The sequence below is a fragment of the Odocoileus virginianus genome, chromosome 16 (assembly GCF_023699985.2).
Source record: "Odocoileus virginianus isolate 20LAN1187 ecotype Illinois chromosome 16, Ovbor_1.2, whole genome shotgun sequence".
In the NCBI taxonomy this organism is placed as follows: Eukaryota; Metazoa; Chordata; class Mammalia; order Artiodactyla; family Cervidae; genus Odocoileus; species Odocoileus virginianus.
In genome coordinates, this window is record NC_069689.1 from 59,167,845 (window position 1) to 59,186,801 (window position 18,957).

Sequence of the window (18,957 nt, forward strand, 5' to 3'; positions counted from 1 at the left end):
GCCGTCAGGAAGCCGGGACCATCCCTGGGAAGCCGGAGTGCCCTGACATCTTGAATGGCCGTCAGGAAGCCGGGACCATCCCTGGGAAGCCAGAGTGCCCTGACATCTTGAATGGCCGTCAGGAAGCCGGGACCATCCCTGGGAAGCCCCTCTGCCAGTCCTCCAGGGCACGTGATCTCTCTGAATGGGCACCTAGTGGTGAATTAAAGGTATCTCTGAGAATTCTTCAACATATTCTGGCCCTTTGTGATCTGAAAAAGTTATTTAACTATTTATTTCTTCTGTTAAAAAAAAAAAAAGGTATCTTCTTTATATATATGGAGAAAAAGATAAAGTATTTTAACTATAAGACTTCAAAGAAAAGGTGACATATGTTTTCTTTAAAACAGTTTAATTTCATTTTTATCTGTAAAAACATACAAGTTTAAAAGGAAATAGCAAGAACTTTGACATGTCATTGTGTCATTTTTTTTTAAAACGGTACTAGAACTTGTTCAAAATGTGAAGATACAGAACCATTATAAATTTCTGGAATCAAAGACTCCAAATACAGTTGAAAACATATTAGTTATAAAATGTCAATTCACGAAATATTCCATTTTCTCTGTTTTTTATCGGGAATATTCTATAGAAACACTGTATACAAAATAAGGCAGACTTGGAAATTCAAGTATACAATTTTTAGGAAAAATAAGTGTGAAGTCCAATTTCTTTCACTTTGGGGAGTTTCCCGCAGAGCCTCACCTTGGGGAGCCGCCCGCAGAGCCAGTGTTGGAGCTTTGGCTGCTGCACAGAAGAGCCCTTTCGAGCTCTTCTGGGGTCACTAGTTGTTTTTCAGTCACTCAGTTGTGTCTGACTCTCTGCGACCCTATGGACTGCAGCATGCCAGACTTCCCTGTCCTTCACTATCTCCTGGAGCTTGCTCAAACTCGTGTCCATCAGGTCGGTGATGCCATCCAACCATCTTGTCCTCTGTCATCCCCTTCTCCTCCTGCCTTCAATCTTTCCCAACATCAGATTCTTTTCTAATGAGTCTGCTCTTCGCATCAGGTGGCCAAAGTATTGGAGCTTCAGCTTCAGTATCAGTCCTTCCAATGACTATTCAGGACTGATTTCCTTTAGGGTTGACTGGTTTGATCTCCTTGCTGTCCCAGGGACTCACAAGAGTCTTCTCCAACACCACAGCTCAAAAGCATCAGTTCATCAGCACTCAGCTTTCTTTCTGGTCCAATTCTCACCATCTGTACATGACTACTGGGAAAACCATAGCTTTGACTATACAGGCTTTTGTTGGCAAAGTAATGTCTCTGCTTTTTAATACACTGTATAGGTTTGTCATAGCTTTTCTTCCAAGGAGCAGGTGTCTTTTAATTTCATGGCTGCCGTCACCATCTGCAGTGATTTTGGAGCCCAAGAAAATAAAGTCTGTCACTGTTTCCACATTTTCCCATCACTTTGCCATGAAGTGATGGGACTGGATGCCATGATCTTAGTTTTTTTTAATGTTAAGTTTTAAGCCAGCTTTTTCACTCTCCCCTTCCACTTCCATCAAGAGGCTCTTTAGTTCCTTTTCACTTTCTGCCATAAGGGGGACATCATCTGCACATCTGAGGTTATCCATATTTCTCCCAGCAGTCTTGATTCCAGCTTGTGCTTCATCCAGCTTGGCATTCCACATGATGTACTCTGCATATAAGTTAAATAAGTAGGGTGACAATATACAGCCCTTAACATATTCCTTTCCCAATTTTGAAGCAGTCTGTTGTTCCATGTCTGGTTCTACCTGTTGCTTCTTGACCTGCATACAGATTTCTCAGGAGGCAGGGAAGGTAGTCTGATATTCTCATCTCTTTAAGAATTTTCCACAGTTTGTTGTGATCCACACAGTCAAAGGCTTTAGTGTAGTCAACAAAGCAGATGTCTTTCTGGAATTCTCTTGCTTTTTCTATGATCCAACGGATGTTGGCAATTTGATCTCTGGTTCCTCTGACTTTTCTAAATCCAGCTTGAACATCTGGAAGTTCTTGGTTCATGTACTGTTGAAGCCTAGCTTGGAGAATTTTGAGCATTACTTTGCTACCATGTGAAATGAGTACAATTGTGTGGTAGTTTGAACATTCTTTGGCATTGCCTTTCTTTGGGATTGCAATAATAATATACCTTTTCCAGTTCTGTGGCCACTGCTGAGGTTTCCAAATTTGCTGGCTTACTGAGTGCAGCACTTTCACAGCATCATCTTTTAGGATTTGAAATAGCTCAGCTGGAATTCCATCACCTCTACTAGCTTCGTTCATAGTGATGCTTCCTAAGGCCCACTTGATTTCGCATTCCAGGATGTCTGGCTCTAAGTGAGTGATCACACCATCATGGTTATCTGGGTTATTAAGATATTTTTCTTGTATAGTTCTTTTGTATATACTTGCCACCTCTTCATAATATCTTCTGTTTGGATATCTTAATCTTTTTCTGTTAGGTCCATTCCATCTGTCCTTTATTATGCCCATCTTTGCATGAAATGTTCCCTTGTTATCTCTAATTTTCTTGAAAAGATTTCTAGTCTTTTCCATTTTACTGTTTTTCTCTATTTCTTTGCACTGTTCACTTAGGAAGGCTTTCTTATCTCTCCTTGCTGTTCTTTGGAACTCTGCATTCAGATGGGTGTATCTTTCCCTTTCTGCTTTGCCTTTCACTTCTCTTCTTTTCTCAACTATTTGTAAGGCCTCCTCAGACAGCCATTGTGCCTTTTTGGATTTCAAAACAGTTTTCCCAATTAACATCAATCAAAAAAGCCTAACATACACAAATAATTCTTTTTTTTTGCATTAAAAAAATTTTTTTACTTATTTTTTAAAAATTTATTTTAGTTGGAGGCTAATTACTTTACAATATTGTAGTGGTTTTTGCCATAAATTGATATGAATCAGCCATGGGTTTACATGTGTTCCCCATCCTGAACCTCCCTCCCCATCCTATCCCTCAGGGTTGTCCCAGTGCACCAGCCCCGAGCACCCTGTCTCATGCTTTGAACCTGGACTGGCGATCTGTTTCATATGAACCTGGTCTGGTGATCTGTTTCATATATGATAATATACATATTTCAATGCTATTCTCTCAGATCATCCCATCCTTGCCTTCTCCCACAGAGTTCAAAAGACTGTTCTATGCATCTGTCTCTTTTTCTGTCCTACATAAAGGGTTATGGTTACCATCTTTCTAAATTCCATATATATGTATTAGTATACTGTATTGGTCTTTATCTTTCTGGCTTACTTCACTCTGTATAATAGGCTCCAGTTTCATCCACCTCATTAGAACTGATTCAAATGTATTCTTTTTAATGACTGAGTAATATTCCATTGTGTATATGTACCACAGCTTTCTTATCCATTCGTCTGCTGATGGACATCTAGGTTGATTCCATGTCCTGGCTCTTATAAACAGTGCTATGATGAACACTGGGGTACACGTAACATACACAAATATTTCTATAGTGCAGTAAAAATGTATCATTTATTTTACATTTGCATTATGAAAATAAGTCTATACACCAAGTGATGCATATTTTTAATGACTATGAATCATGTAAATTTGGTCATGGTATCTAAAGTCGGCTTTGGCTTTGAAGTATTTTTAAATTCATAGAAAATAGTGAACTTCTAATAAAATAAATAAAATATTTTAATAATTGATATTAATAATCAACTTCAGAATTTGTCTTTTTCATTCGCCATTTAATTTTAAAAGAGAAGTCACTTTCAGTAGTGTTCCAAAGTGAGTGATTGCACCTTCTATGATGTGGAAAAGATCCGATTGCCATTAGCTGTTCCTAAGTGCTGAACATAGTCGAGAGCAACTGCAACAAGACATTCTCTGTCACTGGCAGAAACTCCGTTAGCGTCCTTGGCTGGGCCTCCCGAGCTCAGGGTTGGACAGACGGATGCTGATGCAAGCCGTGTTCTCTGAGACTCTCTGCGGAGCCCTAGTAGCAGGCTGGCGCAGTGAGTGAAGGAAGCCTCACTCTACAGCAATGGCATCAGGTGGTTCGGGATGGTGACCCTGGGTGTTCTCGCAGGCTCTGTGCGTCAAGGGGCTGATTGGCTAACACTGAAAGGAACGCTGGCCGCCCTCAGGAGTCCCCGGTGACCACGGGGTACTGCGCTATTCAGGGGGCGGGCGCAGGCTCCGCAGCTTCATGTCGTCCAGTCCTTTCCAGTATTTAAAATTGTTGTCGAGATGGTGCATTAACTCGGGCAGGTCTACAAAGGCTGCAAGGAAGACGGGAGTGTGGTAAGATTGCATCTTCCCGGGGTGCACATGGAGGCTTTCTAAGGAGAGGGACAACAGGAGGGGACAGTGCTCCGTGCTTGGCAGACATGGCACGGCCCGGGGCCTGGGTAAGCTGAAACCCCAGCTGACAGCTCTGGCGGATGGAGCAAAGGGGTTTGCCAGTTTTGTCACCATTAATGAGCAGCCTGGGGCCTGGGCTGCCTGATCCCGGCCCTGAGCGGCTCTCCTGGGCGTCCCATCCCCCTTCCTTGGTCCCGTCCCCTTCCACCTGCAGCACGTGGCACGAGCAGCGAGCTAGTGAAGAAAACATGGGCTGGGAGTGCCCCCGCCTGGTCTCGGCCCAGAAGCAGTGAGCAGAGCCTGCAGTCTGGCCGGAGGCCCGAGTGCCTTCCGCCACCTCAGTCCTCCGTCCCCCGTCTCTCAGCACCGAGACATGGGCTCGTCTCCTGCTGACGGGGTCCGGACTGGACGTGGGTCTGCCTCCCGGCAGGGCCCCTTGCCTCAAAACCCTCTACCTGCCAGGGGGCTCCGCCCGCACTGAGGGCTACGAGGAGGGACGAGCCCCCGTCAGAGACCGGCCTGCCCTCAGGTCGGCTACCGGGGGAGGCAGCGAAGCTGAGGGAGCGGACAGCGGACGCGCTCCCTCAGAACGGAAGTGGTTTTGAATCCGGGGCTTTTGGCCAGCAGCCCCTTCAGCCCCATGTTCAGTGCTCTCGTCTTTGTGACTGGGACAACAGGTAGCCCTGGAGCCGGGGGCAGCTGAGAAGAAAGAGCAGAGAGCGCCCCGTCCTCCCAGACCTCCTTGACCGCGCCTGGCTTCTCCTTGGCCTCTGCATACTGAGCCCCCAAACATACTCGACCACTCAGAACATCACTATGCGCTACTTAACGGGGGCTCCCCGTTACTGAGGGAGACCCATTCCGCGCGTTCTTACCGTCCCAGGCGTCAAACATGTCTGTGATGAAGTAGTCGATGAAGGAGATCTGGGATTTGGGGATGCTGCAGGTATTTCTGTCAAAAACTGGCATCACCACAGGCAAGTCCCGTTGCTTCTCTTCGTCTGTCTGCAAGGCAGAAAATGCCAGAATTGCGAGACCCCAGGACCAGGCTCCATGCCCACCAGGAGCATTCCCTCCACCAGAGCCTCTCCTGGCAGCCCAGAGAGCTCGTGGGAGAAGCCGGTCACAGCGCCAGCCAAGCACCTGGACCCTCCACGACATGTCACGTCGTCCCCAAGGGGTCCACCCCACCCACATCTTCGGCACCTGAAGCCTCCTGCTGAAGCTCCTGCGGGTGCTGTGCGGAGTTCCTGCAGTGAGCACACCAGTCTGCCCGGCCGTCGCCCACCTGTGGGCGTGTCAGGGGCCTGAGCCAGGGTCACAGTGCAGAGTGAGAAACAGCCCCCTCCACAGAGAAGGGACAAGTGCCTGCTTCTCACCTCAGGCCAGATTGTTTTATTTAAAAAAGGTCTGAACACCCTTGAGGCAAAAAGGCTCTAGGATGACGATTTTATGTACTTTGATAGACCCTTCCAGAACATCTTCAGTATTCCAATAATATGTGTACAAAATTGGAAATATAATGAAGATCCTGGTGGGGGGTGGGAGGCAAGTTTATCTTAAAAGATATAAGGGAAATTTCTTGTTCTTTGTTTTCATCATGTTTCTTTCATCAAAGGATCCAGGAGAAAGGATGAAGTGATGCCCGGAGGGTGATGATGAAGCAGGGGGTTCTTCCTGGACTGAAGTATGAACTCGGAGGGTTTGAGGGCACCACTGAAATCACTGAGAGTTCCCTGGGGAGCCAGGCAGCCAGGGCTGAGTTAAATAGATGGTTACCCAAGGGGCAGAATCAGGGGTCCCGAGTGCAGGACCAAGTAAGGCTGGGGTGAGCCTGGAGAGAGGACTGGAGCCATCCCCTGGTTCTGGAGGCACAGCTGTCCTCAGGGGTCCTGGGTCTTTGTTCTGTTGGTCTGAGCAGGCTGCCCTGTGGGCAGCTAGTGAGGTGATGGAAGGGGCAGTTCAACACGGAAGACAGGCAGGGAGTCAACACTTAGGAAGCCTGGTGTGGGTGCAGGAGTTGGCTCTCTAGGGGCATCCAGCAGAGGGGGGTAGAGATCCTGGGATGAGTGGACCTGCTGACCAGTCCTGGCTTCTCTGGAGGATGGTCAATGAGAGCAAGGGCTGAGGACGGGAGGTATGCAATGCATTAGGCCATCAGCCAGAGCCTGGGTCTGGCGGCTGAGCTCTGTAGGGCTGTGTGAGAGTGAAGGACCTCTGTTAAGCATCTAATATGGGGACCAGAATTCAGGTGTTCCACGGGAGTAAAAGACCTACACTTGGGGCTGGAAGCCTGTCCCCCCAACTTTTATACCTGGAACTGTTCCCACAGGGCAAACTGGGCAGTCCTCCTTGTCCCCCCAGCCTAGGGCTGCTCTGGACAGCTGGCCAAGAGCTGCCTCCCCGGTTCCGTTCCGCTTCTATTCTGTCTTTTCCAAGGCCTGGCAATCACCAGCAGGGTGGCAGGGACTGGTGAGAAGTTACGGCCACCTTGCCCTGCACGTCGGTGGGTCTGAGGCCCAAGACGCTGGAAGAACTGGGCTCCACAGCTAAAGGCAGGGGGCAGTGATTCACTACAGCTCTCAACATGCACTCTCCCCTGGAGGACAACAGGTAACCTCTGGAAGTTCTCCCTGGGGGGGCCGTTCTGCATGTAGCACCGTGCTGCAGTGATGCGCTGATGCTAGGAGGTGCTGACTGTGCTGGGGACAGTGCCAAGGAAGAGGCCTGGGCTCCTTGTGCAGATGGATGGTGCTAGGCTCTGGGCCAGGGGAGAAGCCAGCAGGAGGAGCCGCTGCTGTTCCAGGCCTGGGAGCCGAGGCACACAAGCTTGGCTGCAACTGCTCAGGCCAGGCTTTCCTGAGAGGCTGGGCAGAGACCATCTACACCAGCTGTCGGGCCAGGAGCACAGCCCAGGAGGCGTGGGAGGCAGGGTTGGGGGCTCTAGGCAGAGCATGAGTAGGGAATACTGACACGTCTGGGTTTCTGCTCTCAGGCCAGTGCTGGCTCAGCAGGGTCAGCTCCGTGTACGTCTCTGCCCTGGTGCATGCACACGGTGGTGGGTGCAGAGCAGCCTCGGGTTCACAGCCCACCGGCCTGACTGCTCAGAGAGCAGGGCCCTGGGGTGGGTGCTCTCCTGACACGCCTTCCCTGGGCAGCTGTTCAGTTAAGAATCCCGCATCTGTGTTCCGGAGGGTAATGAGCTGTAACTTTCTCCTGGGATACCTTTGTCAGGTTTACATACCAGGATAATAACAGCTTCAGAAAATGAGTTGGAAGTCCATGGCTAATTCATTTCGATGTATAACAAAAACTACTGTAATGATGTAAAGTAATTAGCCTCCAACTAATAAAAAAAAAATAAATAATAAAAAATAATAATAATAAAAAAAAAAAAAAAAAAAAAAAAAAAAAAAAAAAAAAAAAAAAAAAAAAAAAAAAAAAAAAAAAAAAAAAAAAAAAAAAAAAAAAAAAAAAAAAAAAAAAAAAAAAAAAAAAATGAGTTGGAAAACTCATTTATTTATTTATTTATTTATTCCTTAAATGTTTGACAGAATTCCTCAATGAAATCATTTAGAGTTTTCTTTATTAAAAAAAAAAATCATGAAAACATTTTGACAAAAAATTTCTTTACTATGGACTTTCTAAGGTTATTACTTAATCATGTCAGTTAGGGTAAATTGTATTGACAGTGTTTAAGGAATTCATCCATTTCATCTAAGTGGTCAAATTTATTGTGACATTCCTGATATTGGTGATTTGCATTCTTCTTACTTTAGCTGCGTATTTACCAATTTTGTTAATTTTGTCAAAAAAATCAACTTTTGGCTTTGAAAATTTTTATTATTCTTTTAAATATTTCTTAATTTTTATTTTATACTGAGTATAGTTGATTTACAATGTTGTGTCAGGCTCAGGTATACAGCAGAGTGATTCAGTTATACATATATCTTTTTAAAAAAACTTATTGGGGTATGGTTCACTTTTAATGTATTAGTTTCAGATGTATAGCAAAATGGATCAGTTATATATATATATATATCTCCACCCATTTTTAGCTTCTTTTCCCATATAGGTTATTAGAGTATACTGAATGGTGTTCCCTGTGTTATACCATAGGAGCTTGTCGATTATCTGTTTTGTATACAGTAGTATGTATCTGTTAATCCCAAACTCCTAATTTATCCCTCTCCCTTGAAGTCTGTGAGTCTGTTTATGTTTTGTAAATAAGTTGCTTTGTATCATTTTTGTAGATTTTTTCATAGAAGCTGATATGATATTAATACTTGTCTATCAGATTTACTTCACTTAGTATGATAATCTCTAGGTTCATCCATATTGCTATAAATGGCATTGTTTCATTTTTATGGCTAAATAATATTCCATTTTCTTTTCCATTCCTCTGTCGATGGACATTTAGATTGCATCCATGTCCTGGCTATTATACATAGTGATGCAGTGAACATGGGGGTGCATGTATACTTTATGATTTTCTTAGAATATATGCCTAGGAATGGGATTGCTGGATTATATAGTAGCTGTTTTTAGCTTTTTAAGGAACCTCTATACCTCCATAATGGCTGTACCAATTTACATTCCACTAACACTGAAAAAGCTGGCTTAAAGCTTAACATTCAGAAATCTTAAGATCATGGCATCTGGTCCCATCACTTCATGGGAAATAGATGGGGGAACAGTGGAAACAGTGTCAGACTTTATTTTTGGGGGGCTCCAAAATCACTGCAGATGGTGATTGCAGCCATGAAATTAAAAGATGCTTACTCCTTGGAAGGAAAGTTATGACCATCCTAGATAGCATATTAAAAAGCAGAGACAACACTTTGCCAACAAAGGTCCGTCTAGTCAAGGCTATGGTTTTTCCAGTGGTCATGTATAGATGTGAGAGTTGGACTGTGAAGAAAGCTGAGTGCTGAAGAATTGATGCTTTTGAACTGTGGTATTGGAGAAGACTCTTGAGAGTCCCTTGGACTACAAGGAGATCCAACCAGTCCATCCTAAAGGAGATAAGTCCTGGGTGTTCATTGGAAGGACTGATGCTGAAGCTGAAACTTCAATACTTTGGCCACCTCATGCAAAGAGTTGACTCATTGGAAAAGACCCTGATGCTGGGAGAGATTGGGGGCAGGAGGAGAAGGGGACGACAGAGGGTGAGATGGTTGGATGGCATCACTGACTCGATGAACATGAGTGTGAGTAAACTCTGGGAGTTGGTGATGGACAGGGAGGCCTGGTGTGCTGTGATTCATGGGGTCGCAAAGAGTTGGACACAACTGAGCAACTGAAGTGAACTGAACAGTGTAGGAGCGTTCCCTTTCTCCAAGCCTTCTCCAGAATGTGTTGTGTGGAGACTTTGATGAACGTTCCTGACTACTGTGAGGTGGTAAATGATTATATTTTTGATTTCTATTTCTCTAATAATTAGTGATGATGAGCATCTTTTCATGTGCTTTGTGGCTATCTGTATGTTGTCTTTGGAGAAATGCCTATTTAGATCTGGCCATCTTTTTATTGGGTTATTTGGGATTTTTTTGGTTTATTTTGGAGATTAATCCTTGTCAATCACTTCATTTGCAAATATTTTCTCCCATTCTGTGGGTTTCTTTTCATTTTGTTTATGATTTCCTTTGCTGTGCAAAAAGCTTTTAATTAGGTCCCATTTATTTTCATTAATCTAGAAGTGGACCCAAAAAGATATTGCTGTGATTTATGTTAGAGTGTTCTGCCTATGCTTTCCTTTAAGACTTTTATAGTATCTGGTCTTACATTCAGGTCTTTAACCCACTGAGTTTTGTTTTTGTGTGTGGTGTTAAGAGTTTTCCCAGCACCACTTACTGAAGAGACTGTCTCTTCTCCACTCTGTCTTCTCACCCCCTTTGTCACAGATTAAGGACCACAGGTGCGTGGGTTTATTTTTGGGCTATCTTGTTCCACTGATTTGTATTTCTATTTTTGTGCCAATACTGCACTGTTTTGATGACTATAGGTTCACAATATAGCCTGATGTCAGGGAGACTGATACCTCTAGCTCTGGTTTTCTTTCCTGGGATTGTTTTGGCTATTTGGAGTCTTTTGTGTTTTCATACAAATTTAAAAATTTGTTCCAGTTCTGTGAAAAATGCCATTGGTAATTTGGGAGAGATTGAACTGAATTTGATTGCCTTGGGCAGTATAGTAATTTTGACAGTATTGATTCTGCCAATCCAAGAAAGCCAGAAGCGTCCCAGCACTAGAGCCTGCAGGCTGCTGGGTGGGGACAGGTCTCAGTGCCAAAGCGGTGACCTCCAGGAGAGCTCAGCAGAGGAATATACCACAGGGCCTCCACCACTGGTGTTCCTGCCCCTGCAGTGGGCCACAACTGACCCCCGCCTCCAGGAGACCCTCCAAGACCTGCAGGTAGGTCTGGTTCAGGCTCTAATGGAGTCACTGCTTTGCCCTGGGCCCCAGGGCTCATGAAACCTTGTGAGTGCCCTCAAGAGTAGAACCTGTCTCCCCCAGTCCTGTGGCGCTCCTGCACTCAAGCCAAATTCTCTGGGGGCTCCTCCCCCACCCCCCGCCCCGATGCCAGACCCCCAGGGTGGAAGCCTAATGTGGGCTCAGACCTCACTCCTGTGGGAGAACCTCTGCAGGTGTGGGATTTGATTACATCATGAAAGTGCTCCTCCCCCTGTCTTGTGGTTCCTCTTGGTCTTTGGGTGTAGAGTATCTTTCTAGCTAGGTGCCAATCCTTCTTTGATGAGGTTGTTCAGCAGTTAGTTGTGATTTTGGTGTTTTCATGAGGAGAGGAGCTCAAGTCCTTCTACTCCACCATTCTGTCTCCTTTAATTTTTTCTAGTGTTTCTTTTCTGTTTCAATTTTTTGCTCTTATGTTTACTTCTTTCCTATTTACTTTGGGTTTACTTTGTCTCTTTCTAGTTTCTTAAACTGAAACCTAAGATGTTAACTTTAGGGCTTTTCCTCTAATTATAAATGTCCCTCTGATCCCTGTTTTGCTTGCATCCCACAATTTTAATATACTTTGATTAATCCTTTATCTGAACCATGGACTATTTAGAAAATGTATTGTCAGTTTCTGAATATTTGGTGTTTAGCTAGGTACCTTATTGTTACTAATTTCTGATTTAATTCCACTGTGCCTAGAGAATAGATTCTGTATGATTTCAATTATGTTACATTTACTGAATCTTTTCTGTGACCCAGCATGATGCATATTGGTGAACATATCAGTGTCCTTAATAAATATTCTGCAGACATGTGATACAGTGTTTTACAAACATTAAGTAAGGTAAGGTGGTTGACAGTGTTGTTGGGATTATGCATTTTTACTGATATTTTAATCTGGTTGTTCTATCAATTGCTGAAAGGGGGTATTAAAATCTCCAACCATGCTGTACCTGTCTCATTTATTTTGAAGCTCTGTTATTAGATACACACACACTTATGCTTATGTCTTCCTATAGGACTTTTTATCATGAAGTGTCTCACTTTATCTCTGCTACTATTCTTTGTCTTGATGTCTACTTTGTCTGAGATTAATATAGCCATTCTAATGTTTATATTTACAGCTTCCATGGTATATCTCTTTCCACCCATTCACTTTACACCTCTCTGTTCTTTATATTTTAAGTGTGTTTTGTAGACTGCATGTAGTTGGGATTATTTTTTTAAGATCCATCCTGTCTTGGAGTGTTTAGTTCACTAAATTTAAGTAAGTATTGATGATTAGAGTTGGAGCTGCCATTTGACTGTTTTTTTCTATTATTCTTGTTTTCTCCTGTTGCCTTTGTATAATTTAACAAATTTTAGAATTCCATTATAATAATATATCTATCTATTAGCTTTTAAGGTACACTGATTGCTCTAGGGATTACTAAATATATTCTTCACTTCTCAGTCTACTGAGCTAATATTATAATATTATAACACTTAATGTAACATGTAGAAACCTTGGATTCAGGTAGGTCCATTTTACTTTCTGCCATCCTTTATGCAATAGTTGCCATATAGCTTATGGTTACATATATTATATCCTTTACAATTCAGTGTTATAACTTGTGCTTAAAATAGTCCTATGTATTTAGAGAAATTCCAAGAAGGAAAAAACTTTTATAGTTACCCAGCTGTTTATCATTTTTTAAAGTGTTTTTATCTTTTTATTTTTACTGAGGAATTTGATACACAGCATTATATTAGTTTCAGATGTACAACATAATGATTCAAAATTTTCATATATTGTGAGATGATTACCACCATAAATCTACTTAACATGTCACTATATATAATTACAAAATTTGTCCTATAATTACAACTTTGAACATCTATTCTCTTAGTAGCAATACAGTACTGCATATTTGAAAGTTGCTAACTACAGTTCCCATGCTGTACATTACAACCCCATGACTTCTTTATTTTATAACTGGGAGTTTGTACCTTTTGACTCCCTTTAGCCATCCTGCATCCACTCAGTTAGCAACCACAAATTCTCTGTAAGATTCCACATATAAGTTAGATGATATAATAGTTGTCTTTTTCTATTTCACTTAGCATAAACCACTTAAGGTCCATCCATGTTGTCCCAAATGGCAAGATTCATTCTTTTTAATGGCTAAATAATATCCCATTATGTGTACACATACATACCCACATCATCTTACTCACTGACCTATCAATGGATGTTTAGGTTGCTTCCAACTTGGCTATTGCAAGTAGTGCTGCGGTGAACGTGGAGTGCATGTATCTTTTGGGGGTGGTTAATGCTTTTGTTTTCTTTGGATAAATACCCAAAAGTAGAATTACTGGATCACATGGTAGTTCTATTTTTAATTTTTTGAGGCATCTCCATAGTGGCTGCACCAATTTACATTCCCACCAACAGTTCACAAGGGCTCGCTCTTCTCCACATCCTTGACGATACTCATCTTTTTGATAGTAGCCATTCTAACAGATGTGAAGTGCTATCGCATGGTTTTGTTATTTACCATTTTCAGTGCTACTCTCTCAATCTGTCCCACCCTCTCCTTCCCCATGTGTCCACAAGTCTGTTCTCTACATCCGCATCTCTATTTCTGCCCTGCAGATAGTACTGTTTTTCTAGATTCAACATATATGCATTAATACATGATATTTTTCTCTTTGTCTTACTTCACTCTGTATGTGCCAGTCTCTAGGTTTATCCACCTCATTAGAACTGACAAATTCTTTCCTTTTACATGTAATGGAATATTACTGAAGCGACTGAGCACACACACACCACAACTTCTTTTATCCACTCATCTGTCAACGGACATCTGGGTTGCTTCCATGTCCTGGCTATCATAAACAGTGCTGCAGTGAATACTGGGGTACATGTAGCTTTTGAGTTATGGTCTTCTCAGGGTATATGCCCAGCAGTGGAATTGCTGGGTCATATGGTAGTTTTACTCCTAGTAATAGTTTAAGAAACCTCCATACTGTTCTCCACAGTGTGACAGTGTTTATTTTGCCTTCATTCTTGAAGGATATTTTCACTGGATACAGAATTTTAGGGTGACAATTTTCTCCTAACAACATTTTTAACATGTTGTTCCAATGTCTTCTGGCCTCCATAGTTTCTGACATGAAGTTATTGTAAGTAATATGTCATTTTTCTCTGAGTGATTTCAATTTTGTTTCTATATCTTTGGCTAGTAGCTGCTTGAGTATGACATATCTGGGTATGGGTAGATTTGTTGAGTTTCTTAAATCTGTATGCATATATCTTTCACTAAATTTGGAAAAATTTTAGCCATTTTATATATATATATCCCCCCCCCCCACGAGAGTTTTTTTCTACCTAGAGAAACTGGGAGGGGCAGCTAACAGTGTAATAATATCTTTAAAGTGCTATTAGGAGAAAATGTCAAATATCCGTTGAAAATATCTTGTAAGAATGAAGGCAAAGGCAAAATAAAACACATTTTCAAATAAGGGAAAACTAATAAAATTCACTGCCAGTAAGCCTGTAATATAATCAATGCTCTTCAAGGACAGAATTTCATTTAGAACTCCACTTCTAGTTTTAAGTCCATTACTTCCTATGGTCCTTATGGTGTTTCTCTCTTTTACTTGAGGGAACTTCAGAAGCTGCATCTTACCTGAGAGAAATACTCTTCTGAGATGCGTGCGGCCCACTCAATGCACTGCTCCAGGGGCCGGCAGGGGTTGGACACGTCAGCACACTTGATCAGCATCCGTTTGATCAGAGTCCGGTTCTCTGGAGTCCTGAGCATGGTGTTTATGGCTTCTTGATCTTTATCAGTTTCCTAAAGCATGAGTGGAATTCAAAGCAATCAAAACGGGACCCCAGGTACCAAGCCCTGTTTTACTGGTGTGGCCCCACCGTAACCACGGTGAGGCTCTGTCTGGGATCTACGGTTAGGGTCTCTCAAAATAGTGCCGGGGAAGCTCTGAGGTTGGCCCCCACTCTACAGCGGGGAAAACCAAGGCCGAGATTTCAGCAGACCCGGAAGTAGAGCACAGCACTGCTGGCATATCTGCCTTTCCCCATCTTGACTCTCTGTTTCTCACAGTTGCCTTTTCTTTCGATCACTCACTCGCTAAGTACTCAAAGACTGGCTTTATCTTTTCTTATTTATATTCATTAAAAAACAATGTGAACTGAAAAGTGAAACCTTTCTCTGCCCTTATAACAGGCAGTCTTGTGGTCTACCAGGGGCTCTGCTTCTCCCCACCCAGCCCTGGGAGTCCACCATCGGTGTACCACAGTGTGTCGGACACGCTGATGTTCCCTAAACTCTGCCCTCACATTTTATGGTGGACAGAGGACTTAGTCACAGTCTTGTGATCTGCACTCACAAAGATATCTTGTGGTAGGCATAAAAATCAGTATAATTCACCATTAAATTTTACAGATGAGGATGCTGGGACTCCAAGAGGTGAAGAGACTCAGCCAGAGGTACTGAGCTGACCCAAGATAAGAGCGTGAGTCCTGCCTCTAGTCTTGGACTCTGTCTCTCCAAAGTAGTGCCTGCTGTCTGACTCACAGGGAGCCCCTCTGGAGATGGAGCCTCAGCCCATGGTGTGAGGGGCCCTCTGCTTACTGGCCCCCTGAAGCAAATTCAGGTTGGAAGAGGGAGTACTGGGTCGAAGACATGAGCAAGCATCTCTTCTTTCTGATTCTGGGCCCATCAAGCAGCTTTCCAGAGGAATCAGCCACGTGGTTTCTGTGAGCAGTCACAGTCATCCCCTCTCAGTGGGGATGAAGATGGGTAGGGGGGACCCTGAGCCCAGGCTGCCTGGTCTCTTGAAAGTGACAGAGACTGTGTCCTCAGTGATTCTCTGCATCTCCCACTGCCCACCAGCTTTGTGCTGACCCTCCTCTCTGCAGGGGTGTGATTGCTGTTCAGTACTCCCCGCTGGGAACTATTTTCTTCCACCAGCAATGACCCACTGGATCCTGGTTCCCAGTCTCTCAGTAAAAATCCAAGTTGTGACAGCAGAGAGGAGGAACATGACTGTCAAGAAGAAGAATGAAGACTCCGCTGAGTCTGCAACTTCCCAGAATGGATGGAGGAAGCCAAGTCTGTGAGGTACGTGGTTTCTTTCTGTGAGGTGGGGTCACCTGGGGTGTCTGTGCATGGGAGAATGACTGAGTCCTTGGAAAGGGCGTCAAGTCTCTGACAGACTGGAGAACAGGCAAGGATGAGGAGAGCAGAGTTCTCACCAGGTTTCAGATCAGGTGAGACAGGGACAAGTGTGAAGGGTGATAAACTAGAAAGCCAGGGACAGACAAAAGCCACAGCCAAACAACTGAGCTGCAGCAGCAGAGTTGGAGCTCAAAGGGCTCTCCTCTTGGGATAAGTCATCTCTGTGCTCGCAAAGACTGGCAGGGGGGTGATAGGGGTTGGGGAGGAGGAACGTGGGGTTGGTGGTCGGGCAGACATGGGCCTCAGGGAGAGCATGTTCTCCATGTGCTGTGCTCACACTGAATTGAGCACAACAGGTGCTGTTTATCCAGAGCATAGCTTGTGCCACGTCCTCAGGGTTGTGTCTCGAGGGCCATTGTGCCCGTTTGAGACAAGGAAGTGGAGAAGGAGAGCTGAGAACTCAGACTGGCTGCTTTCTCAGCTGTGGGCGCCTGTCTGGGGAAGCAGTTAATGTTCTTCTCTTGCCAGAAAGTTCTGGACTCCATGCCTCAAATCCAACAACACCAGCACCCTGTGGTCCAAATCCAGGAGCCTCCCCAACCCCCACCCTCCTGTGATACAAACCAGCAGAGGACTGGTGCGGTTGCCCAGCAGGCAGTGGCTGGTGAGAGACCTCATGGCTCCAACTGACCCCAAGATGCTCAGAGAAGGGGAACGGGGCACCTGCTGAAAAAGGGTGCAGGAATGGCCCACCCGTCTATCATCAAGTCCCTTCAGAATTGTCATGTTTTTTCTTGTATGTCTTGCCAAGTCTTTGTACTTTAATTTCCATTGGTTAAACAATTATTTATATGCAGTGAGCCCAGTGCGGGGATTATAATACTCATGATCTCTTAAGCCCAGGTTTCCCCACAACACACAAGATGAAGGGCCCTAAACACAGACTCCATTTGCAGTCAGCTCACTTACCCCATCTTCTTCTAATGCTACCAAGGGCTTGTTGATGATGTTGACAAATTTGTTGACATGCTCAAAGTGCTTTGTCATTTCTGTGGCTAAGACCATGTCAATGATGCCCTGGCGCAGAGTCTGGTAGTCATTCCTGTTCAGACAACAAACGAGAGGCTGCTGCTGATTACTGATCCAGACCAGACAGGTGCTCCTGAAAACCAGCTGTGATCTAGGACCTGTGTCCACTGCAGCTGAAATTCTAAGGAACTGCGCAGCAGTGGCAAGGCATGCTTTAAAGAATGTGAAGGTTAAAGGTTGCTGCCTAGACTGCTATTAGTAAGGAGAACCTGAACAGAAGTTAAAATGAGAATCTTTGGGCAAAACTATGTGGTTCCCTGGTAGCTCAGCTGGTAAAGAATCTGCCTGCAATACAGGAGACCCCGGTTCTATTCCTGGGTTGGGAAGATCCCCTAGAAAAGGGATAGGCTACCCTCTCCAGTATTCTTGGGATTCCCTGGTAACTCAGATGGTAAAGAATCTGTCTGCAATGCGGGAGACTTGGATCCCCTGGGGAAGCACATGACAACTCACTCTAGTATTCTTGCCTGGAGAATCCCCATGGACAGAGGAGCCTGGAGGGCTACAGTCCGTGGGGCTGCAAAAAGTTGGACATGACAGAGTGACTAAGCACAGCACATGCGTAAGACTATGGATACAGTGTTGGTAGTGTTGTCATAAGCAAAAGGCATATAGTTCTTAAGATTAAAGAAAAGCTAGAACACAGCCAGTTGGGGTTATGAAGAACGTACCCCACACAGAAGAACCTTGAGACGCAACAATTTTAGAGTCCAGAAACACAGAGGGTAGACCATCTGAAAGCTGAATCAATGGTGCGTACCTGATTCCTCCTCCTCTGGCCATTTATATTTATTTTAAAAATTTATTTTTTGAGGATTGAAACCATTTAATTAAAAACATAAAAGGTACAAAGAGTATAAACTGAACTCTATGCAGCTATGCTGTTCTTTTCCCTGGAGACAGTCATAGTTGTCAGGGTCTTGTACATTTCTCCAGAGATAACTGATGTATGTGTAAGCAACTATGAAAGAAACCAACTTTAAGTCCACATATGAAATTCTAAAACATAGAAAAAAAATGGAGGTTTTTTTAAAAAATCCCTTAGGTTTAATAACTTCCCTTGAAATCCAAATTAGTAAGAATCCCTCATGACAGATCACTTCTGTCTAACAGCCCCACCCTAGACACTGCTGCTGCTAAGTCACTTCAGTCGTGTCCAACTCTGTGTGACCCCATAGATGGCAGCCCACCAGGCTCTGCTATCCCTGGGATTCTCCAGGCAAGAACACTGGAGTGCGTTGCCATTTCCCTCTCCAATGCATGAAAATGAAAAGTGAAAGTGAAGTCACTCAGTTGTGTCCGACTCTGCGACCCCATGGACTGCAGCCCACCAGGCTCCTCCGTCCATGGGATTCTCCAGGCAAGAGTACTGGAGTGGGCTGCCATTGCCTCCTCTGCTAGACAGTGAGGGCACCATGAAGAAGAGAAGACACTGTAATCTCACAGCATCACCAATCAGACATGAGAAGTTTGCTGGGCAGAGTTTGTTGGGAGTCTGCCAGGCAGAGATGTAAGATGACAGCTTCTGAATCTGTCAAGGTGTTGGCCTTACACTGTTGTCTTGAAATGTTCAGGACACAAAGGAACTGAACCTTGAAAACATCATGCAACACAGAAGACCACATCCTCGGGTGCTTCCATTTGTCTGAAATGCCCAGAACTCACAAAGCTACAGAGGCGGAAGGTAGATCAGTTTCTGCCTACCAGGGGGCAGGAGAATGACTGCTCAGGAGCTCAAGGTTCCTTTGGGGGTGATGGAAATGTTGTAGATGTCGACTATACAGATGGCTGCACAACTTGGAATATACCAAAAACTCTGCACACTTTAAATGGGTGAACTGTACAGTACCTAATTATATCTCAACAAAATTCTTTTTTA

At 44.1% G+C, this 18,957-nt stretch overlaps 1 protein-coding gene and 1 long non-coding RNA gene across 7 annotated transcripts in view; one reads left to right on the forward strand and one right to left on the reverse strand.

The window, feature by feature from the left end:
- Nucleotides 1-374: 374 nt before the first annotated feature.
- The window catches only part of PDE8A (phosphodiesterase 8A), a 151,319-nt gene continuing 132,736 nt past the window's right edge, over nt 375-18,957 (reverse strand). For 4 of the 5 annotated variants that reach the window (XM_070478298.1, XM_070478296.1, XM_070478299.1 and 1 more), the window contains 5 exons: nt 16,959-17,091; nt 16,614-16,715; nt 14,478-14,645; nt 5,223-5,352; nt 375-4,265 (listed from right to left, as the gene is read on the reverse strand). In XM_070478298.1, coding sequence (XP_070334399.1) covers nt 4,159-4,265; nt 5,223-5,352; nt 14,478-14,645; nt 16,614-16,715; nt 16,959-17,091 — 640 coding nt within the window. In that variant the 3' untranslated portion in view covers nt 375-4,158. The remainder of the gene's footprint in view (nt 4,266-5,222; nt 5,353-14,477; nt 14,646-16,613; nt 16,716-16,958; nt 17,092-18,957) is intronic. The other variant, XM_070478297.1, reaches the window with a different exon arrangement.
- LOC110138288 (uncharacterized) lies at nt 14,614-18,908 on the forward strand. Of its 2 annotated transcripts, XR_011491908.1 has the most exons (3): nt 14,614-14,689; nt 15,255-15,932; nt 18,653-18,908. It is a non-coding gene; the product is annotated as an uncharacterized lncRNA (long non-coding RNA). The 2 variants fall into 2 exon arrangements; XR_002314167.2 differs by having other exon boundaries at nt 14,640-15,932.